Source organism: Notothenia rossii (assembly GCF_949606895.1).
Source record: "Notothenia rossii genome assembly, chromosome: 8".
Lineage (NCBI taxonomy): Eukaryota > Metazoa > Chordata > Actinopteri > Perciformes > Nototheniidae > Notothenia > Notothenia rossii.
The window spans coordinates 46,839,610-46,863,146 of record NC_136906.1 but is presented as its reverse complement, the minus strand read 5'-3'; the positions used below and the strand labels follow the sequence as shown (position 1 = coordinate 46,863,146).

The 23,537-nt window shown below is 39.7% G+C and overlaps 2 protein-coding genes and 1 long non-coding RNA gene across 4 annotated transcripts; 1 reads left to right on the top strand and 2 right to left on the bottom strand.

Moving 5' to 3' along the window:
• The first annotated feature begins 887 nt into the window (after positions 1–887).
• On the top strand, positions 888–8,776 carry LOC307015791 (uncharacterized protein). The gene is made up of 6 exons (XM_079644627.1): positions 888–3,378; positions 3,741–4,366; positions 4,654–4,972; positions 5,428–5,482; positions 5,830–5,983; positions 8,173–8,776. The coding sequence occupies exons 2-6, from the start codon at positions 4,356–4,358 to the stop codon at positions 8,297–8,299; spliced, it is 666 nt and encodes a 221-aa protein (XP_079500753.1). The 5' UTR covers positions 888–3,378; positions 3,741–4,355; the 3' UTR covers positions 8,300–8,776.
• A 1,661-nt stretch (positions 8,777–10,437) lies between these two features.
• LOC307015216 (uncharacterized protein) lies at positions 10,438–12,674 on the bottom strand. Its single transcript, XM_079643705.1, has 3 exons — positions 12,011–12,674; positions 11,121–11,289; positions 10,438–10,919 (listed from the first exon to the last, which is right to left on the bottom strand). The coding sequence occupies exons 1-3, from the start codon at positions 12,466–12,468 to the stop codon at positions 10,806–10,808; spliced, it is 741 nt and encodes a 246-aa protein (XP_079499831.1). The 5' UTR covers positions 12,469–12,674; the 3' UTR covers positions 10,438–10,805.
• Positions 12,675–12,792: 118 nt separating this feature from the next.
• Positions 12,793–16,548, bottom strand: LOC307015217. 2 transcript variants are annotated; one of them, XR_013801445.1, is made up of 3 exons: positions 16,391–16,548; positions 13,205–13,417; positions 12,793–13,065 (listed from the first exon to the last, which is right to left on the bottom strand). It is a non-coding gene; the product is annotated as an uncharacterized lncRNA (long non-coding RNA). The 2 variants fall into 2 exon arrangements; XR_013801446.1 differs by having other exon boundaries at positions 13,205–13,439; positions 16,391–16,543.
• Between the last annotated feature and the right edge of the window lie 6,989 nt (positions 16,549–23,537).

Sequence of the window (23,537 nt, the reverse complement as noted above, 5' to 3'; positions counted from 1 at the left end):
TAAAAGTGACTTTTAACGGTGGTTTTTGCATTTAAATGATGGGTCTTATCATTGTGGAGGGTCCCCGACACAATGCATATAGTCTGGAGCTCGCGGGGGTCCCGCATATGCTTTAATCACACTTTTGTCCATTTGCCTATCAGTTTGTTAACGAATTGGACAGAGGCTGTTTTTCGCCCCTAAAAGTGACTTTTAATGGTGGTTTTTGCATTTAAATGATGGGTCTTATCATTGTGGAGGGTCCCCGACACAATGCACATAGTCTGGAGCTCGCTGGGGTCCCGAAAATTGCTTTAATCACACTTTTGTCCATTTGCCTATCAGTTTGTTAACGAAGTGGACAGAGGCTGTTTTTCGCCCCTAAAAGTGACTTTTAACGGTGGTTTTTGCATTTAAATGATGGGTCTTATCATTGTGGAGGGTCCCCGACACAATGCACATAGTCTGGAGCTCGCGGGGGTCCCGCATATGCTTTAATCACACTTTTGTCCATTTGCCTATCAGTTTGTTAACGAAGTGGACAGAGGCTGTTTTTCGCCCCTAAAAGTGACTTTTAATGGTGGTTTTTGCATTTAAATGATGGGTCTTATCATTCACGGGGGTCCCCGACACAATGCACATAGTCTGGAGCTCGCGGGGGTCCCGCGTATGCTTTAATCACACTTTTGTCCATTTGCCTATCAGTTTGTTAACGAAGTGGACAGAGGCTGTTTTTCGCCCCTAAAAGTGACTTTTAACGGTGGTTTTTGCATTCAAATGATGGGTCTTATCATTGTGGAGGGTCCCCGACACAATGCACATAGTCTGGAGCTCGCGGGGGTCCCGCATATGCTTTAATCCCACTTTTGTCCATTTGCCTACACTCTAAGAAAAATCCGTAAAATGATGGCCAATGTGGTGTAAAATTTTACTGTTTAAGTACTGTAATCGACTTTTACATTACTTTTGCCGTTGAAAACAGCGTTGCCAGGTCTGCTTATTATAAGTTTCCCCCAAGATTTTATTTGAAAATAGCAGGTCTACAAGCTCACAACGCGTCGCGTCGCGGCACGTTGTGATCTGCTATTTTCTAATAGTTGCTGTATAGGTTTAAAGTGCTCATGTGGCCCACTTCACTTCTTTTGGGCTTATTTTCTCTAGACCTTGTGGCTTGTTTGTGTCCCTCACAGAATCTGGCAACACTGGTTGCGCATTGCATTGTGGGTGCTTTTGCACGGTAAAAAATATCTGTGGCCGCCATTACAGGAATCCCGCACTGAAAGTGAACCTGAAAGTCTGCTCGGTAGGTTGGTTCATTGTGTTTAATTTGGGAATGGAACCTCATTTCTTAATCAAAAAGGACATTTATGGTAAACATAACATTTGTGTTAATGTTAAATATTTGTTTTATTACGTGTACGTCTGGCAGGTAACTCTCTTCTAACTGGCCCCAGTTAGAATATAGTCCTTAAGCAGTATCCCCCCGTGCAAAAGTTGGCCAGTTCATTGAATTGATAGGTAAAGTTTGTATTTATGGTTAGTTTATTTTCGCAGGTTTGTGTGTTGTTGTTTTATTAGTATCTTTCCAACCTGGCTAACGTTAGCTTCCATTGGCACAGTGTTTTCCCCCCAAACACCGCGGTCAATACAGCTATAATAATATCATATCGACTAATATATATTCGATAGGCTTTGTTGACATTTGAAGGTGTGTGTGTTATGTTGTGGTTACATTTGGATTAAAAGTAGTATTGTAAAAGGCAGCGGGCTAATGTTAGCTTCCATTGGCACAATGTTTTCCCCCCAAACACTGCGGTCAATACAGCTATAATAGTATCATATCGACTAATATATATTCGATAGGCTTCGTTGACATTTGAAGGTGTGTGTGTTATGTTGTGGTTACATTTGGATTAAAAGTAGTATTGCAAAAGGCCGCGGGCTAACGTTAGCTTCCCGTTAGCTTCCATTGGTACAGTGTTTTCCCCCCAAACACTGCGGTCAATACAGCTATAATAGTATCATATCGACTAATATATATTCGATAGGCTTCGTTGACATTTGAAGGTGTGTGTGTGTTATGTTGTGGTTACATTTGGATTAAAAGTAGTATTGCAAAAGGCCGCGGGCTAACGTTAGCTTCCCGTTAGCTTCCATTGGTACAGTGTTTTCCGCCCAAACACTGCGGTCAATACAGCTATAATAGTATCATATCGACTAATATATATTCGATAGGCTTCGTTGACATTTGAAGGTGTGTGTGTTATGTTGTGGTTACATCTGGATTAAAAGTAGTATTGCAAAAGGACGCGGGCTAACGTTAGCTTCCCGTTAGCTTCCATTGGCACAGTGTTTTCCCCCCAAACACTGCGGTCAATACAGCTATAATAGTATCATATCGACTAATATATATTCGATAGGCTTCGTTGACATTTGAAGGTGTGTGTGTTATGTTGTGGTTACATTTGGATTAAAAGTAGTATTGTAAAAGGCAGCGGGCTAATGTTAGCTTCCATTGGCACAATGTTTTCCCCCCAAACACTGCGGTCAATACAGCTATAATAGTATCATATCGACTAATATATATTCGATAGGCTTCGTTGACATTTGAAGGTGTGTGTGTTATGTTGTGGTTACATTTGGATTAAAAGTAGTATTGCAAAAGGCCGCGGGCTAACGTTAGCTTCCCGTTAGCTTCCATTGGTACAGTGTTTTCCCCCCAAACACTGCGGTCAATACAGCTATAATAGTATCATATCGACTAATATATATTCGATAGGCTTCGTTGACATTTGAAGGTGTGTGTGTGTTATGTTGTGGTTACATTTGGATTAAAAGTAGTATTGCAAAAGGCCGCGGGCTAACGTTAGCTTCCCGTTAGCTTCCATTGGTACAGTGTTTTCCGCCCAAACACTGCGGTCAATACAGCTATAATAGTATCATATCGACTAATATATATTCGATAGGCTTCGTTGACATTTGAAGGTGTGTGTGTTATGTTGTGGTTACATCTGGATTAAAAGTAGTATTGCAAAAGGACGCGGGCTAACGTTAGCTTCCCGTTAGCTTCCATTGGCACAGTGTTTTCCCCCCAAACACTGCGGTCAATACAGCTGCCAAAATCTGGACAAACTTAATGATTATTATCCACTTTCTTCTTACCAGAGAGGTGCGAGGTTGCTCATTCCTCTTAAACACATGCCAACATGGAGCTTGTGAAAGATGTGGTTAAGAAAGCCATACCATCGCTCAGTAGTGATAAGATGGATGCACTCATGGCTAGACTGGTGGAATTAGGAGTTCAATGTGAAGATGACCTGATCCTTGTGGATGCCCCGGACATTCAGGACACTCTGCCACTCATTCAGTGCAGAAGACTCGTTAAGGCTTTCCAAGGAGGTAAGTTTTTTTATTTGTAACCCTAATCTGCACAGTACTGAGGGGTGGACAACACCGACAAAATCAAATATCACCATTATGTATTTATGACTATGTAATGTTAACAGTTGGGTAAGTTCAGTTCATTCTTTAAAATCAGGAAAACACAACAGGTATCACAATATGATACCCAAAATCCTATTCAATAATCTCATATGATATATCAATATATTGCCCAACCCTGTATACTGTCTGTACAAATTCACAGACCCTTAAGGGTCCATTTGTACCCCTGGTGGTCTCCAACGGACATTGAAAACCAGTGTATTAATTAATTAGTAGCATTGGTGATGTGGTTAATTTATGGGGTATGTCATCCATAGATTCACAAGCTGCACCACAGTTCAGAAGCCCTGGCCCTGGCCCTACATCTACACCTCTGCCACAGAGTGATGATCTGTCCCCAACACCACCTGAAGCACCACCTGCCCATACCCCATCTGCCCACTCCCCATCCTGTGAGCCATATTCCATACCATGGCACAAAATGCCCTCAAAGCTCATGGATGTGTTGGGTGAAAAGAAATGGGTAAAGTCGAAAGAAAGACTACAGATGGTTCGGATTGTTGTTGATGATTACCTCCATAAACACCCTGGAAGACCTGGTAGATCCAAGCTGATGGAAATCGCCAAGAACATTGTAGGACAATATCCTCTGTCTTTCAAACAGACAGAGCCCTTTGGAAATATGCCGTTTGCAAAAGATGGTTGTGGTCCTCTCTTTACCCAGCTAGAAAACAGAGTTGAAAATATTAAGAGAACATCAACCCCAGGAAAGAGGCGAGCAGAGGGTGGAGAGGGTGAAGTTCAGCGGAAGAAAAAGTCAAGAAATTCCGATCGTTATGGATGTGTGGAGTGGGATGTTGCTGTAAAGGGAACTGAGAGTAGAGCAGAACTGCTGTCAAAACGAAATGAATTGAAAAGTGCCTTCAAAACCCATGATCCTCAGGTAGGGCTCCAACCATCCATTATGTTCTTGTGTATGTATGGATTACTTTTTGATTGAGTAATTGAGAGGCTAATATTTGAGTTTGATTTATTTTTGGTATATCAATTCAAATTGGTTTTGTATAACTAACAAAAAATAACTGATCTACAAGTTCACAATGGGACTCGTTGTGCGCTTGTATATCAGCTATTTTCACCCGAAATTGATTTATCTGTATTTATATTGATCATTTGTTTTATTATTGATTGAATTTATTAGTTTGATTAACTGTTGCCTCATATCTTTAGGAGTCATCTGTTTCGAAAACTGATGGCTGAAACATATCCCATCCAGCGTGAAACCATCAACGACGGAACCAATGTAAAGGTCCTAAAGGAAGAGTGGCCATTTCTTTTTGAAGCTGCTCACCTGTTTGATCATGCATCTAGACTCCTTGGCTTTTCGTTACAAAACAAGCTGGCACAGGAGCTTTCCAAAAAAGAACCGGGCATCAACAACTTCCTTGACACCAAAGGGATGAAGATGGGTGAAGGTCCAGTACAGCTGATCTGTGGCATTGTGAGATACTTCAAGGAAAACCCTGATCACCTTTTCTGCAAAAATGAGGTACATTTTATGGATTTTAAACCCCACTTTGCGCTGCTGATAATATCGAAATTGGTAAACCATCTCTCCTGGAAACGAAGATAAAAGGAAATCAGTAAAATCCTTGATTTATTTTCCCGACCAGGAGAAAATCCCTCATATAATTATACACTTCCATCCCGGCAGAGCTCCTCTGTCTTGGAGGACCAAATGCTGTCCCCTAATAGAACAAGGTCTTGTAAGGACAGACTTTCCCCCCCTGACCGAAAAGGATTCTGATCCTAACATTAATCGATTATGTTTGTGTAAACAATATTTTTTTATAACTACTATTAACATTATTGTCTATGGTTGCCTGTGATACAGACGCTGGCAGATGGTCTATTTGCCTGCCTGACTGTGTGTTTGCGTACATTGGAAACATAAAATCAACACATTCATATGTGTATCTTTGTTGTTTTATTTTTCGAAAACAGTACTCCGCAGATGCTGAACTCAGCCTCCCCTGTACCCCATGCATCCTAATCAGAGGTTTGTAGTTGAATCATTTTTGCATCCCAGCAAGCTTGGAGATATGTTCTCCATTTGTTCTTAGGTTTACTGATGAGACGATTTGTTGTGATGAAAAGGTATAGAGTTGGTTGATTTTGTTTTGTAAATGGTGCTCAGAACTATGTTGATTAGGGCCAAAATCTTTAAATTTAAGTACACTTGTATGTAAAGTCTGACAAACTAAATGCAGAATACCTTTTCAAAGTATTTGTTGCTTGTTCTTACCATAACCTGTGTTTGGGCTGAGTATGGAAGATTTGGCACGTGTGTACGTTATTATTTTTTTAAATTACTAATACATATTGTTTTTGTGATCTATGTTCAAGGTGACCATCTATTCCAGATTGCTGTTGATCAGGAAGTTGTGAATGACCACATCACCTCCCCCATTGTGGCCCTGAGCTATGCTTTCTGCTTGTTTTATGTCTGCAACATTGAATATCCAAAGGAGATGTCTCTTACCCTGGAATTCATGCAAAGGTAAGCAGCTCATTGTTTTGAAATGTATAAGCTGGGGTATTCAAATTCTGAGACTGAGGGCTTCCCACCAGACAAAGCATGTAAAAAGGTATCCACTCATCGTCCCTTAGATTACTAGCATAGTTGTGCTCAATTCCAGGATGCTTATGGGATCATGATTATTAAATATAATATATATTATATGTTTTGATCCCATTGACACTCTACAATCGAGCCAAGATATTCATTGCTCTTTGACAGGGGTCTTCAATGTTGTTCAGTCCAAGGACCCCTTAGCTGAGAGAGATGAACCAGGGACCCAAATACTGCCTAAAATTGTATTGCAGATTCAACTTTTTCATAGAGTTCATAGACCTGTTTGACAGCACTATCACCAGTGTTGTGTAAAGTTTGTTTGCTTACACATGATCTTTTCTATTGTTTGTTTCATGTTAATGTGTATTATCAAACATATAATCACTTAAACCCTCAATACTTAATAAATGTTCCTATAACACAGGCAGCACATTTTGCAGCTTCCTGTTGAAGGCCCATGCTCTTTCATATAACTTCAGACTACACCAAGTACATAGAAAAGGTCTGTCCTAAGGCATTTGGCATTTATTAGGCTCTGACACTGGGTGATTGGGAAAACATGTACAATATTCCTAACAACTATCTCTGAGCTATCTCTTTAACCAAAGACACACATTTAGGCTATTCTATGTGAGCTGCTTTTGTGACTAATATAACAAAATCCATACCAGGATTCATGCCCCAATGTTAATACTTGTTGTGTAACGTGTACATTTGCACCGAGTGTCACAGTTACCACTCCACTCAACGTTTGACGCCTGTGCTCTTGTTGCAGATGAGCTTAGTGGTTGTGTCACACTTAAGATTGACTGAAATCTGACAAGTAGACTGCGATATTGAAAGTAGCAAATTTAGATGCAGTTTTAATGCAGTGGTTGTATGTGTGAAATCAAAATTGAGCAACTATGTTATCTATTTTGTGACTAAAATGTATATAGACTGTGTACAATCATAATCGATGCAAATAAATCAACCCTCTTTACCTTGGTTGCCTGTAAAGCTGCTGCAATGAAATCTGGACCTCCGTCTTTGTGCACTGGATCACAACTCGCCTATCGTGATTATGTGAATTGGTCTGCATTATGAGAATACAAACAAACATGATCCACCTATAGTATGTAGCCAATAACCAAAACCATTGTGGATTTAGTAACTCCTCCTGTCAAATGTTCACCTGTGCATTTAACAAACTATAACACCGCACACTGTCACCTCTAAATTGTATATGTATGTTTAACAAACACACAACTCCACGATAAATGTAGCAAATACCAAGACATTTTACATATAAAATATAGAGGCTGCTACAGTAGGCTGCTGTAGGCTATGTCACAGTGGTGATTATGACAGGAAAAGTCACTAAATACACTATATAGCCTAGTTTGTCAGCACAAAATAATAGTTTTGTTAATTCATATTGTAAAGGTGCATAATGTTTGTATTCTCAAATGCAAACCTATTACCACCACCGAGGAGTGGTGATCCAGAACGGGTTCAGAGGGACCAGAAAGAGGTCCCACTGTCATTGAAACAATCTTCCCGGACAGCACTGTTTACAACAGACTCGCCGGCCATTTTTGACGGCTCATGTAAATTATATATTTTTTTGTCACAAAATAGACCATTACTCATTGTTCATTAATTTTAGACATACATTTCAGATTAAAAGTTTGTTATCAATCGTCACAACTTCTTTCAGCACTCGTGACTACTAGCGACTACTACTAGCTGTGCTACTCATGCACTGAGTTAACGGTGCCCTGAGATCGTTCATTGCACGTACAGTATATCCACACAAGTCACAGGTGCACGGGTTATGCTGAGATTTCCAGTATAGTATGTTGGTGATGAGCAGACTTTAACAGCACGTTGTCTGAGTTGCTCAGCTTACAGGAGCAAAGTGTTATTGTAGTAGTAGTATTTTGCAACATTAGCTGTAGATGGAAACACACACACGGGCATGGTGGAGAAAACAAATGTATGCTATTTTAGACGGCTCCACTCCTGTAGAGCCACACTACAAGTAGTATCTCAGCTTTGTCTGCATGTTACTCTTTAGTTCAGTTTCATTCATTTAGTTGCATGTGCAGCTAAACATATTTCTGTTTCCTTAGAGTTTTCTTTGGAATGAATCCTGACCGAGGGTCCAAGGCTGAGATGAAGGGGAAGAAACAGCATCACATTCCTCCAAAACTGTCGAAGCTCGTGACTGAGCTGAAGGAATTTGACTGGCACATGTGAGCTTTCCTCAAAGCTCAAAACCGAACTTTTTGGACTGGACTTTTGGACTAAACATACCAACACACACACACTTAAAAAAAAAAAAAGTTTACTTTTTTTTAATTTGTCACTGCATGTTCTCCTACAGGTTGGGGCAGCGCCTGTCAGCGGGGAATGTTGAGTGGGAGGTGTAGGACGGAGTTGCTACATCCTCTTGGAGGAGGCTCCTCCTTCCTCACTGACAGGTGAGCCAGTAGGGTGCAACAGCAGTGGCAAACATTGGGAGGAATTTATAACTACTAATTTGATCTTGAGGCGCACATGTACACACAGCCCGACCTCTAACATCATGGTGTTAAGAAAAAGGTTATTGTTGCTGTTATTTTACATACTTGAATGTATGTTCATGTTAGGGTTTTACAATTGTATGGAAATGTCTTAAAAAAAAAACATTTGTATGGCACTCAGGTAGCGAGGGGTAAAATTATTGCCCACCACCACAGATTCTTTGGGTTCAAATCCCCCATGTTCGGGGGGAGGGAAGTTGGGAGGGTGATATTTGTCACTGCATGTTCTCCTACAGGTTGGGGCAGTGCCTGTCAGCGGGGAATGTTGAGTGGGAGGTGTAGGACGGAGTCGCTACATCCTCCTGGAGGGGGCTCCTCCTTCCTCACTGACAGGTGAGCCAGTAGGGTGCAACAGCAGTGGGAGAAAAGTTCAGTTTTTTCATTTCATCATTAAATGCACTTTATACATTAGCAAAAAGGAAATAAATGCACTTGTATGGAAAAAATGGTATACATTTTGTTCAATTTCTATATATTGTGCTTTATTCAGTTTGCTTGAAAGTGTAATGATTGTTATTTATTTAGTATTAGGATATATATATATTTTTTATCCCAAGATTTAAAAAAAAAGATATTGGGATTAACGGAAGTGTCTGTAAATAGTACATACTAAGGACTGTTAAAATACGGAATTGTCCGTATTAGGATTAACAGAAGTGTCCGTAAATATTACGGACAAAGTCTTGTTAATCTACAGAAATATCCGTTATAAGGTTGACAGAAGTGTCCGTATATGGTACAGACAAAGTCTTGTTAATCTACAGAAATATCCGTTAAAGGGTTGACGGAAGTGTCTGTAGAATAACGGACAATGTCCTGGCAGCAAATTACCAGCACTTTGTCCGTTTTTCAACGGATTTTTTTTTTACAGTGTACACTGTAAAAAAAAAAACGTTGTTTTTACAGTAAAAACCTGGCAGCTTTGTTGCCAGAATAATGATGTAAAAAATATGGTAAACTGTAAACAACTTTACAGAACAACGTGTATATTTTACAGTTTAAAACAGTTGTAATTTACATTTTAAATCTGTAATTTCTACAGCCCTTTTCTGCTGAATTAGCATGATCACGTTGCTATTAAACTGATTATTTCAGTAAGATTTACATGCAGTTGTTGTCTATTGTACATTGTATCCCATTCAATTTTACAGAAAAATACCAAACAAATAACACTGTTTAACTGTAAAAGCATCAGTGTAATGCTGTAATTTAACTGAATTTTCCCGCAAATTGTAATCAAAAGTTGTGTATAATTTAGTGTATTTTGCCGTAAATGACGAGTTTTACGGTGAAAGCAACCTCTAACTACTGCAATTTTAATTTTCTGTAAAATGTATTTATTACAATTAAAATGCAGCAAAAACAGTTTTATGAATAACAATCTCAAATATATAGTATAAAAGCGCCTGTAAGGATTATTGCTCAGTGGAAAAAAAATGTTTTTCCTATACATTAGTCAGATTGAAAGATTTCATTTAAACTACACTGCCTTCGTATATATATGTTTGACTATTACCAGAAATGTGAAGAATGTAATCCAGGGTACACAGATTAAGCATTTAAAATTAAGAATGCTAAGCTAGATAAACCTCAAGAGCCACTGTATTAAAAATTGAAAAAATTCCAACAAGAACTTGCCTTTCCAAGAATTTATTATATATATATATATATATATATATATATATATATATAATAGCAGTGATCAAAAACATCTGTCATTTCTCAACATACATATTGGTAAAACATACAAACTAAGGCTGCACAATAAACAAACTTCAAGCTGAACAAAGTTGAGAGGTTACTTACAAATGATTTATGGGAAATAATGTTTATAAAACAAAAAACAAAACAAAACCACCCAGTGGAGTGTAACACGTCAACATTTTTACACTCAACAGTGATGTCCTGAGCTTTTACATCCACATAAACCAACCGAAGATTGTTTAAGCAACTTCACTTTGTAACAGCAAACCCCAAGAGTGGCTACAATGACCTTAAAATAATAGTTTGACATTTTGAGAGTTACATATTGCATTTTTTTAAATTAGTTAAAAGAACAATTTAATTAGAAAAAAGGCACTTCAAATTTTAACTCCGATTTAAACAATCAAACAAACTGTAACTTGGGCACATCGCCACATGCCATTGATCTTACTGTCCATATTCAGAGATCACGCCACTCATGGTCCGAAAGTTCCTGTATCAAGGTGAGGACTCTCGGGTTCACCTGAAGACGGGATGCGCGTGTCTTCTCCACTGTGGTGCCCTTCTCTGGGTTGATGGAGAAAAAACACCTTAAAATAGAAAAACAAACAAACAACAGAATTAATAATGAAATAGCTTGCCTAACAACAACAAAATTCACATCAATCTTATTATTTTGAAGCCAAAATGACAATTATCTTAACCCCCAATTCACTGAAGCAGCTGCTTTAGATTTGTTGCAGTTTAATAAAATAAATTGTTGGATAAAACCCATCCCAAAAAACACATACCTCTGGACAAACTCCAGGGTGGATGCCAGCTCTGACGGGTAGGCGATGTTGAAGCAATAATAGCTCCCAAACATCATGGACAGGGCAGAAACCAAGGAGGGGATGTTGTCCTGTACTATGTTTCGATCCAAACTCAGCATGTATTGCTTTGAAGATTAGCATGATCGTCCTAAAAAAGAAGAAAAACACAATTCAAACTAAATTAAAACAAGACTTGTCTTCCTGAAACATTTCACAAAACAATTTTAGCACATATGTTATTACATTTTAAGGTCTGTTAAATTGCTCTCACCATCAATACAAAAATGTATGTATGTGTATTTGCAGGTTAAGGGGAGATAAAGGGGATATTTTAGGGGATAGTTCATATTGTTTGAAGGGGGGTTGTAGGAGCTACAGTTTGGAGAAACAGAGAGGAGAACCAGCAGACAGCTAAGCAATGCACTGCTGTGGACATAGTTAAGCCACCAAAAAAACTAAAACAATATTACTCTTAGTGTATGCTATATTAAAGAATATTTTCAAAGCTCTACCTTGCTGTCAGACAGCTATACAGTCTGTTTCTGATAGGGACTGAAGCAGCAGGGTACATTTGTGACAATATTCTAAATATAGCGTACATGTAAACTGAATTTTTAGGTGGCTAAAATACGTTTCGCTGCTGCACCCATCCACAGCTTTACATACGTACCCGTACTCCTGCCTGTTCCTCCAAAGACATGCAAGTAATACAGTGACTATGGATAAGTATCCATAAGCATCCAAACTAGCCCTTTACGAGCTTACAGTAACAAAAAACATTGTGCAACATAAACGTCTCAAATTAGACAGAAAAGAGAGAAAGAAGTGGGAGAAAGAACAGAAAAAAAGTAGTGAACGTTTTTACTTACCACACACAACAATGAACTTGGTCCATCTGTACTTCCCCTGCCAGGCATGTGTCCTCCACATAACAGAACACCGTGTCTTCCTTCTCATCAAAGTAGGACAGTAGAAGCAGCACCATGTCTTTGACGTCTTCAGAACAACCACTTAGCTCTCCTCTCATCACTTTGAACTTGGTTAAAGCCTGTAGCAACCTTTTGCTCTTGTAAACAGCAACCGTATTCATGTAGTTCAGGAGTCGTTTCCCCTTCAGATCCAAATTCCGTGTGAAAGTTTCTTGAAGCTCACTTCCTGTGAGTTCCTTGAAGTGGACTGCCATGCCAAGGTCGTCGAACCAAAACGGCCACTCTTGCAGGAGGGATTTTATATTTGTCCCCTGGTTGACTTGTTTACGCTGCGTGTAGAACGTTGACTTCATTAGAAGTTTGACCTCCTCTGGATTTACATCAGTTTGCTTAGACATCACCCTCAGTTTTTCCTTTTTCTCCTGCTGGCTCTCTTCGGTCTCTCCAAGGGGCAGGAATTTTAAATCCCATTTAATGCACCCATAAGTGTCCTGGATTGCTGCTCTCTGTTCTGGAGGGACTTCATCTGTGTCTGACTCGTCGGTGCCATTCTTTCGTTTTCTTATTTTTGGGGTCGTGGATCGCTTCTATCCTATTTTGCAATTGCTTGACCAGAGAGTGATACCCTGGCCCGATCACGTCTCCCTCTATTATGTCTTGAGGAGACATAGGATACTTTGCCACTATCTTTTTTGCAACTTCAATAGTGTGTCTTTTACTTAAGCAAGTACTTTTTTGCTTCATTTCACACACCAGAATCCGTACCATCTCTCTTCTCATTTGTGGACTAGGTCGTTTTCCTCTGTCCAGTGTCTGCATCAGTTCCTCTGGGAACTTATCCCACGGTATCACAAAGCTATCCATCCAGTCTATATCAGGCCTTTTGCAGCTGTCGGAAGAGGTTGAGGATGAACTTCTGGGTGAATAGGACATCAAGGATGCAGAAGGTCCTGGCGAGCCACCAACAGATGAGCTGCTGGATTCAGGAGTCTGGCCTGCAAAACACACACATATTAACAAAAAGAGTTATGAGGAACACAGTTTTAATGTTTCTATATTTCTGATGTATCTTTTATGCAGGCCACTTTGGGCACTGGTTGCATCCTGTACTAAAATAGTCACAAGTATACATACATCTCAGCTTCCAAGCAGCAAGGACTTTTCTGGCTTGAATTGGCCTCAAAGCTGACAGCAAATCTGCTTCATTAACAAACTGGAAATCCTCATAGGTCTCCACCCCAAGGGATTGTAAAGTCTCTTCCAGAATATCTTTTGTCATCTCTGGAAGGTCAGGCAAGACCTCAGTGATGGCACTGCGTATAAATGTTTGCTCCATGTCTGTCATCTCTGGAATCATGGAAGAACGACACTTTTCGGTTTTCAAAATTACAAATGAAAGACAAAGATAATTAGACATTTAGTCAAGTAATACTGTACATACATTATATACAGATAAGAGGAACCTCTAATTTGAGTATAGGGTGTGATTGAGGATGTATACTTTTTATTTCTGTACATTGCAGAACAAAAACTGCTGTCACTTTAATATTTTTCAAATAGTATTTTATCATTTTCCCTAAGCATACATGTGCATTGTTAGAATGGTTTCAACACCACAGTAGCCAATATCGTGTTTATTTTGACAACACACTGTGTTTCAGCGGGATGACTTGGTGCCCGTTAACAATGTATGATGGTAACGGATAAAAATCTACCAAGTCGTTAATGTTAACACATTGCAACCTTGCATTCTGTTTTGTCACAGAGTACAGGTGGTATTCAGAATGATAGTCAGTTTTATGTATATCCATCACAAAATACACAGCTGAATCATTTTGAATTAAAATAATGAGCAGTTCTCCGAACTCCATGGACTCGTCATTTTTGGACACAAGGAAAAGCCCTTTTTTATATGATGTACCTTTATACTGTATGTCTGTGGAAACACTAGTATTGTTTTCTGAAAAGCCAAACTCTCTCACTGCATGTTTGATTGAATCACTGTAAAGACTGGAGTAAAAATTACAACTGTCTTTGACTTGCAGAAGTTGACTGCATCCTGGCCCAGCTGAAAGATATGCTTGAAACATCTGATGTCTTTCGGATAAAGTTAGGCAGATGTTTTTAAAGTTTTTCAAATGCCTGGCACATCTCTTGAAGTAGCTGTGTTTACTTTCAAAACGCATTGTCCATACTCTAATCAAGGGGCCAAATTTCAAGATGAGTGCCGGATAGTGTCTCATGAAATGGTGCTTTGGTTTTAGTGGACTCTCAGGAAAGAAACACTTCCTTGTTTCCAAATATTCTTGGATTGTAATGTCAAGATAGGCTACCTGTGACAACGAAATCTTTTGTGCACAAATCAGATCAACAATATCTTTAAGCTGGAGAGTCAATTGCCACACATCATCTTCTGGATTTTGCACTTTGTCTCCAATTAATACAGGCAGCAATCTTAACAAATTCCAGTTCTGAATGGCTTGACCTGAGAGCTTGAATACGTCAGAGTTGACAGCACAGGGCTTAGTGAGAGCATCAGATCCTTTGTACTTGAACTGTTTTATGCGCCGGTTCAAAAGTGAATATGTAAACCATTTCTTTTTCTTAATAAAATACTTTGAGTACAGTGCAACATCGTAGGATAAGACATCCTCAAATATGTCATGGCCTAAACAAGGTGGGAGACCTGGCTTGCAAACATGAAAAGATGTCAGAGCATTGAAGACAGAGTTTGCCTTTATGCCTTTGATGTGTGGACTGTCTTCAACTTGTAGATCAGCAACAGCAGAATCGTAACCTTCGGGTGTGCGCTGTGGCCCACATACATTTGGATCATCACTCTTAAACTCACTTTGTGTGATTTCACAGTACCTGCAAAAGTACTTTGAACGACTAAAGTTTTCAGTGAACCCACCAATACCGTGTGAACCCAAGTTATCACCCGCAATGCAGTACAGAGCCCCTTTGACCATGTCTCCAACTGTTGTAACTATTCCATTTTCCTCCAAATCTTTTAAATCCACTAACATCTCTGAGAACACCTTAGCAAATCCAAATAGTTTTAGGTCATTCTCTCCACACAATAAAACCAGGGACATGTGATCAGTATTAGAGCGCACATGAGCAGGTAGATTTGCCACAGAAAGATAGACTGCAACAACTTTGTGTTTTTTCCTAGCAGAGCCAAGGGGGTTGACAATTTCAAAAGCATCCTGGTACAGAATTAGCTTCAGGCATCCTGGATTTTCAATGAAGAACTGGTTGGACTTAAAGTTGTGTCCATCACTTATGTCACCAAAAACATCTGAGTCTGTTTCACATGACTGCTGTGACATTGAATTCTTCCAAAATTCTGATTCTAATAAGCCACTTACTGTTTGTTTCAGAGGTATGTAGTAAGCAAACCTTTGTGTCATATTTTCATCATTTCCTAATGTTACTTTTTTAGGCTCTATGTATTTGAACATCTTTTTGAATGTCTGAGCTCTTGAATATGTTGTTCTCAGTGGTCCCTGGTGACAGACTGAGAACAGATCGGAATCCTTCACACAATCACAGATTTTAGCAATAGCATCATCAGTTAGAGACATGTCATCTTTTAAAAGTGAACGTAGTTTACTTAAAATGTAATCCTGTCCCAACTCATGCACATTTTGCATCTCTTCGACAATGGTCTGTATTGTTGAAGCTGGAAGAAGGAGCTGCCCTTGCAATTTTAAGTAGAATAAGCATACATTCCTAAGATAGGTCTCATTGAAATGCTGTGTCAAATCAGTGCTTTCATTTGTTGTTGCATCATTTGGGCTCTGGGAAGCATCTTCATGTGCAGAACACGGAGAAATGGCTTCCCTGTACATGTCACTTATGCTATCAACAGAACATGCTCTGTGTTTTCTGGACATATGAGCAGTAAATGACGATTTCACAGTGAAAGTATTTGTACAACCAGTTACTGGACATAACACAGGTCGTCCCTCCACTATATGATCTTTTAAGTGGGATATAAGTTCTTTCACTGTTTGAAATTGGCGAGCACATAACGAAATTGCACATTTCAAATCTGTAACAATGGCTCTAGCAGTGGCTGCAGGCACATTGTGAATCCGATAAAAGTGAGCTTTAAAAGATGCGTAAGTACAAAATGTTCGCTTGCAGTTCATGCCAACACATTTGAAAAAACACTGGGGTTCGTTCCTATGCACTCTAGAATGCAGCACATAACCCTTCAAAGTCTGTAGCGTTTTGCTGCAAAAACGGCAGGTAATCATTTTTAGGGGTTCCTATGCAATGCAGAACATAACCCCTCAACGGTTAGCTTACCAGTGCTACAGATGTGATCCTCCGCTCATGTGCACACAGCTCCACGTGGTCCGTGGCAGGCAGACTTGAGGCCGACTTGGCCGCGTAACCGTTAACCTGCAAATACGGCAGGTAATCATTTTTAGCACGCTAACACGACTGCCCGTTAACTTAGAACCCGCTCAGATGTAGCTTCAAACCCCCCGCTTCACAACAGCATGAATTAAATGAAAATAAAGAGTTCAGCTTTTAGCATGATACTTCAATAACGTTACCAGACTATTTAAATTAACTCCCGGTCAGTAGACGTTATAACTATGACTGCAACATGCACTCAATCACAAACAGAAGTTAGTATTGTCCTGACAACACACCGTGTTATAATTGAAGTTTGAAGAAAATAAACGGTTAGCTTACCACATGAACTTCAACCTCTCTGGTGAACATGTGCCTCTTCCTTGGAGGAACTCTGCAGCTCCTCCGCGGCTCCTCCGTGCAGAGACTACTTTTTAATAGCCTTAATTTTCGCTAAATTGAATATAATAATATAATATATATAAATACTAAAATAATACTTTTTAAGACCCCGCGGACACCCTGAGCAGGATGTGCACTGAAAAATAGGGCTCCCCCGAAAGCAAATGGGTCATTCGAACACTGCATACATGCATGCATAAAAAGTATAAGGTACAATACCTTCCGCCTGATCCAGGTCTAGTGTGGAAACCATTGGCACGGTTGGCTGTGTTGCCCTCAGCCTCTGTTAGAAATTAAAATCAATGTTTTGATGGTATAATGTAGCTTAAACATACCGTCAGTTCAAACGCTCTTTTATACTGAAAAACCAGAAATTCTTGTGCACAAGCAGTTAAGCTTTTATTCTGAAAATCCTTCATCTACGGTTAGCATTTAGCATGTGGCTAATATACGATTTCCTAAAGAGGTGAATTGAGGAGCGAAATGACTTGGTGTGGTGAAAACCGAAACCTACTGATTTAACACTACAACGATAGATGTCGAGATACTACCATGTTGAATATTAAATGAAAGTACAGTTTATTTGAATACATTATTGTTTACAGACGAGAGTAGCATGTGACAACATCCGGAATGACCGGCAACCAAACGAGCCGAGAAGTATTGTTTAGAGTATTGATTACAGCGTTTAGAATGTGTTAAATGAAAAGTGATGAAAGAGAATATGAGGAGAAACGGCGTGTTAAGCATATATTGAATGTGAAAAGAACCTATCCTCTGTTTAAATGCAATAACGGACATTGGAGACGAGGTGAGCCGGCTGGCGGGGAGGAGCCAGCAGAGGATATATATAGCAGCGCCGGAGGAGAGATCCGCTGTCTTCTTCTTGCTCAGGAGAACCAGATCACAGCTGTTTTCTGCCGGAACAATATTCTGTCTGTAACACTACCGCGCCTTTTTTAATTAAAGTATCCCATTTGAATCTTTTCAGAGACTTCATTTAGTCTCATTTTAAAGCTTCTCTCCTGGACGCGAGAATAAAGAACATATTTAACACCTCCCCAAAGTGGCCAATATGAGCCGCCTTTGAAGACGGTCCAGCATTTTGCGTCGGGCTGAAGGGGAGAGCTCTGTGTGGCTCAACATGTGACGGTCCAGCCGGCTCCCCTTCTCCGCGTTACAGGACGGCACTGGGCACTGCTCACGCCTCACATTGAGCCTCCCACCAGCCAACAAAACTAAATTAATCTTTTCCTCCTTATTTATCACTTTGTGGGTGACTTTTAAATGTTGGCTTAGGGCCGTGTAGTCTTTCAGACAAATTGGGCAAGTGTTCACCATAATTGCAAATCTTCCTCTAACTTTCCCTCCCAAAATCAAGCTCTTTTATAGAGAAGGAACATGTGACAATGAGATTCACAGCCATTGGTCCGTTTTTGGACACTCCTCCTCTAACTTTCCCTCCCAAAATCCCCGGTCCAAGCTCTTTTATAGAGAAGGAACATGTGACAATGAGATTCACAGCCATTGGTCCATTTTCGGACACTCCTCCTCTAACTTTCCCTCTCAAAATCCCCGGTCCAAGCTCTTTTATAGAGAACAAACATGTGACAATGAGATTCACAGCCATTGGTCCGTTTTTTCGGACACTTCTCCTCTAACTTTCCCTCCCAAAATCCCCGGTCCGCGCTGTTTTATAGAGAAGGAACATGTGACAATGACATTCACAGCCACACACAAACACACGTTTTTCGCAAACATTTCCACACGCCAGTTGTCCCGGAGTACTTCCATTTGCTTCGTCTTGATCTGTAGATGTCATTTGATGTCTAGTTTGTTCATTTTAATGGTGAACAAGACAGTGAAATGTCCCGTTACTCTACTTTATAATAGACTTATCCTCTAAGAGCTTTTTTTCTGAGTCCTCTCAAAAACCGGGTCTCCGATTTCGTGCAGACAGTAGTCTTTCCCACAGTCGAAATGTACAAACGATGCATTAAATAACATCTACAGATCAAGACGAAGCTAATGGAAGCGGTCCCAGCCTCGTAGCGTGTGGAAATTTTGAACGGCTGTGATCGCAGGAAAATGCTGTTATAAAGATTTCTCAGTATATCTCCGGGAAATTTCCCTAGCTTTCCCACCATCAAAACGGACAAACGATGGATTAAATAACATCTACAGATCAATACGAAGCGAATGAAAGTACTCCCAGCCTCGTAGCGTTTGGAAATCTGTTGTTAACACGTGTGCAAAGTCAATAGCGGTGATGCTAGCTTTGCAGCTAGCGGTTAGCATTTCCAATGGAAATATACACTGAAATAGCTTCCGTTAGCTTAGCAACTAGCAGTTAGCATAATATTCGGATTTCACACATTCACTGTTCACCCTGACATTATCCCTCTCTTCATTCAACACAATTGTTTTATATTTAATAAGTCCATAATAAATGAACCTGTAATAACTAACTTTAAAAGTAAAGATCCTTTCTCCCTCTCTCAATTCAACTAATAATACATATAATTTTCAGAGCCAGACACCTAAAACAATTTTCATTGACACCGCTGAGACAGGTATCGTACCCAGTTCTCCTGCCCCGAAGAGCAATGCTTATCTCACTGCGCCACTAAGCCACTTGGATCTATATGAGAATAACTCTGTTATATAGACTCCTCAATAGAATGACGGGAGATTTGCCTGTCTTTTCTGAAGACAGGCAAACGATGAATGAAATCACATCTACAGATCAACACGAAGTGTTAGAAATTAAAATCAATGTTTTAATGGGGAAATGTAGTTTAAACATGCCGTCAGTTTTAATGCTCTTTTATACTGAAAAACCAGAAATTCTTGTGCACAAGCAGTTAAGCTTTTATTCTGAAAATCCTTCATCTACGGTTAGCATTTAGCATGTGGCTAATATACGATTTCCTGAAGAGGTGAATTTAGTAGCGAAATGAGAGAGTGGTGCAAACCGAAGCCTACTGACTTAACACTACAACTATAGATGTCGAGATACTACCATGCTGAATATTAAATGAAGGTACAGTTTATTTGAATACATTATTTTTTACAGACTAGAGTAGCATGTGACAACATCCGGAATGACCGGAAACCAAACGAGCCGAGAAGTATTGTTTAGAGTATTGATTACAGCGTTTAGAATGTGTTAAATGAAAAGTGATGAAAGAGAATATGAGGAGAAACGGCGTGTTAAGCATATATTGAATGTGAAAAGAACCTATCCTCTGTTTAAATGCAATAACGGACATTGGAGACGAGGCGAGCCGGCTGGCGGGGAGGAGCCAGCAGAGGATATATAACAGCGCCGGAGGAGAGATCCATTCTCTTCTCTTCCCTATCGAGGAGAGCCAGATCACAGCTGTTTGTCTGACTGAACAATATCATGCTTGTGACCAACCCGCGCCTTTTTTAATTAAAGTACCCAATTGAACTTTCACAGAGACTCCATTTAGTCTCCTATTTTAAAGCTTCTCTCCTGGTCGGGAGAATAACGAACACAGTTAACAATCTGGTGGATTCCCTGACGTGATCCCGCTGACCGAGGAGAGAAAACCAACCGGCTGTTTCCTGGAGACGCTTGCAGCCATTCGACACACAAGAGCTCAAATCAATCGGTAAGAAGATGCCTGTTATGACAAAGATTCTTCACTAGTTAAACTAGGCAAAGTTAGATTTGTGTGTTTGATGGCAGCCGGCTGATCCTGAAAATAGCTGTGCATTTTAATGTTAAAACAACCCAAATTGATAAAATAATCACTCTAAAACCGCGAGGCGTTGTTTTGTCACAAGCAGGGTGAGTTCACACTTTCTTTTGTTCCATTAACCCTGCATGCTATTAACCACGTGTGGGTGTTGAATTTTAAATATATAGTTTGTGGACATTGTACTTCGGATAGGTGCCTTGCTGCTTTCACATGGGTGTCTCTTGTTACGTTAATAGTTATTTAGCCTATGACGTAAGGGTATATAGCCCATTTGACGATTTTTTGTTAAGATCTGGAGACATAGCGAATCGGTTAAGGGCCGAGTAAGTGAAAACCAGCGGGGCATAGTGAATCAACTCAGGGTTAAGACCGAAGTCAGTGCTTTAAAGAAAGTCCTTTTCAAGAAAGGCTTGGTTAAGGTCTAAGCCTTTATCAATGGTTAAAACTGTTCTGTTTAAAAAAGATATTGCGGGTGGGTTACGGTAATCGGAATTACAACAGCAGTGCAGTAATAAGACGACGGTCTATTATCAGTGGCTGATAGGTTTCCATATTAGTCCCAGTTTGGCGTGTCCAAATAGCAACAGTTAACCATAGTCGACTATAAAGTCAAATATTACGTGAACAGGTTTATAGCTAGTGCGTAAGGGTTCCTAACTTTAAGTGATGATATTAATAAGATAAAGCCCATAGTCGACTATAAAGTCAAATATTACGTGAACAGGTTTATAGCTAGTGCGTAAGGGTTCCTAACTTTAAGTGATGATATCAATAAGATAAAGCCCATCTTTTTTCATAGTAAACTAGATAGAAATGTTGTTATTTTAAACTAAGTGTTGTTTTGGCTTGTATTTCAGGGTTTATAATACCACACCAGTGGTTTACTTTGTTACGGTTTGTTTAAAGATCACCTCGCCATTGTTTAAACTCCCACCTGAGAGCCGCATGGACAAATCTCTTTGTCTACAGGTCAGAGTGCGAAATAATCGGGTGCCATCTTGTTTACACCCCACATGTGGAAAAACAAAGACAGGGCAATCGCCATTTCGTGAAATGCAAATTCAATTTGCTCCTTTTGCTTTGAATTTGCATTTACACAGAGCATCCACCAATTAGAAGTAGCAGAGTAGAACATTTAGCAGACTATTTTTGTAATTATGAGAAGGATACAGATTACAAGTGATGTTGTTCCCCCACACAGAAAACTATTGTGTCCACACAACTAGTGAGGTCAAGAAGACGGGCTTCCACCCAAAATATGCAAGGGGCGGCGATACACCTGACGTGAAGCTGTCCAGACCTGAAAACAGAAACTCGATTCTGCTGTGGTGAAGTCTGGCTACAAAGGGAGGTGTCCGATAGGGTCGCTTGTCTCAAACCAGTGAAGAAGTCAACAAGAACCCAGCAGAACTAGAGAGTGACTGTTAGTGGGAGAACTGTGACGGAGCGACAGAGACTGGCCCAACATTTTCCAGCCAGTACATAGATAGACCCCGTCAGAAGACCGGGGCTGTTTTTAAAGGGGAACTTCATTTATTCTTAGCCAGAAGTGCAGTTTTTAATCAAACAATTATGTGATTTATGGAGTCAGATTACATTTTTCTCATAAACACAATTTTATAATCGGTCTGAAGTGTCTGTTTTAAGGCATGAGCCGCAGATTAAATAACATAACACTGATGAAGAAGTTGTAGGGTTTTTACAACAGTTTCAAGAATCAGTCTTTATTTATTTATTCTTGAGTAACTTTACTGATTTATAGTGTAGTGCGTAAGGCAATATCTCATTTGAGTGAGGGGCACCAGCCCTTCATGCAGGTCACTCTCTGTGAGAATAGTTCATATTTTCCCTCCAGTTTGGAGAAAGATTATTTTATCATATGTTAGTTCAGCAGTGTCAACCAATCCTCTAATCCTAGAGTTATCGAGACGCATTAGCGACACCAGGGGTATTGTTTTTCGCAGCAACGATGATGCATAATACCATGACAAAAGCCATTATTGAGACAAGTAAACTATTAGAAGTGCTCATGGGAAATGTTTTGTGAATATGCATTTATGCCATCAGAAAGCCATACATCATATGATATTTTTGTACGCCTTGTGGGTACACGGAGAATTTATATTTATTTAATGTAACGTTATGGGTTTTACATGTCCTGTTCATAATAGGGTAATCATTGCAATATTAATTGAGCATTTTATGCTCAAAGGAGGGAGTGTCATGATTATACAGATATGTTGATTTCAGTGACGTAGTTAATAAATAATAACATGTAGTTGACAATAGGTCATAAAACAACAAGAGGTATGCCGAAGCTTGGGCCTTCTCCAAGGAGGGAGTGGTCCAGTTTTAGATATTAGACAAATAGAAGTGGATGAATATGTCAGAACTCTGAGTAATATTATGCAAGTTTTGTCTACACAGCAGGCTAGGAAAACTACAGAGATACCAGACGAGACACCAGAAGAGACTCCTGTTCGGCCAGGTGATTGGGTGAGGGTGAAGGTTCACAAAAGACAGTGGGCTCATCCCCGGTGGACGGAAGCGTGAAAAGTTGTAACAAACTTCATACGCGCTCTGGTTTAAAGGTAAAGAAAAAGGAGCAAATTGACACCACCTCACACATTGTCACCCTTCACTGGCGACTTCCAGAACATTATTGGGAGTTAGGACTGATTTGGCAGAGCTGGAACAAAACAATAAATAGAAATAAGATAAAGATAGAAACAGCTCAAAAGACAAATTGTCTATAGATTTTTATAGATTGTACATTAATGTGAAAACCTATTTTTTTGTTTTACATCTGAAAAAGAGTCCAATTTTTTGTATGTTATTTTTGGACTCATTATTTAAATTCTGTAACGGACACAACCAGGGATAAAATAGAGATGATGACGAGAACAAAGCCAAACCAATTGTGGGGTCCCCTAGGGATAAGAGTACACAGGCTACTAACCCAC

What these genes read in the sequence shown, in the direction of transcription:
- LOC307015791 (XM_079644627.1), top strand. An exon ending in ACCTTTTCTGCAAAAATGAG is followed by an intron (nt 4,973 to 5,427) that starts GTACATTTTATG and finishes TTTCGAAAACAG; the next exon opens with TACTCCGCAGATGCTGAACT. An exon ending in CCCATGCATCCTAATCAGAG is followed by an intron (nt 5,483 to 5,829) that starts GTTTGTAGTTGA and finishes TCTATGTTCAAG; the next exon opens with GTGACCATCTATTCCAGATT.
- LOC307015216 (XM_079643705.1), bottom strand. Translation starts at nt 12,468, where the DNA reads ATGTCTAAGCAAACTGATGTAAATCCAGAGGAGGTCAAACTTCTAATG. An exon ending in CAAGTTCATTGTTGTGTGTG is followed by an intron (nt 11,290 to 12,010) that starts GTAAGTAAAAAC and finishes CTTCTTTTTTAG; the next exon opens with GACGATCATGCTAATCTTCA. An exon ending in ACCCTGGAGTTTGTCCAGAG is followed by an intron (nt 10,920 to 11,120) that starts GTATGTGTTTTT and finishes TTCTATTTTAAG; the next exon opens with GTGTTTTTTCTCCATCAACC.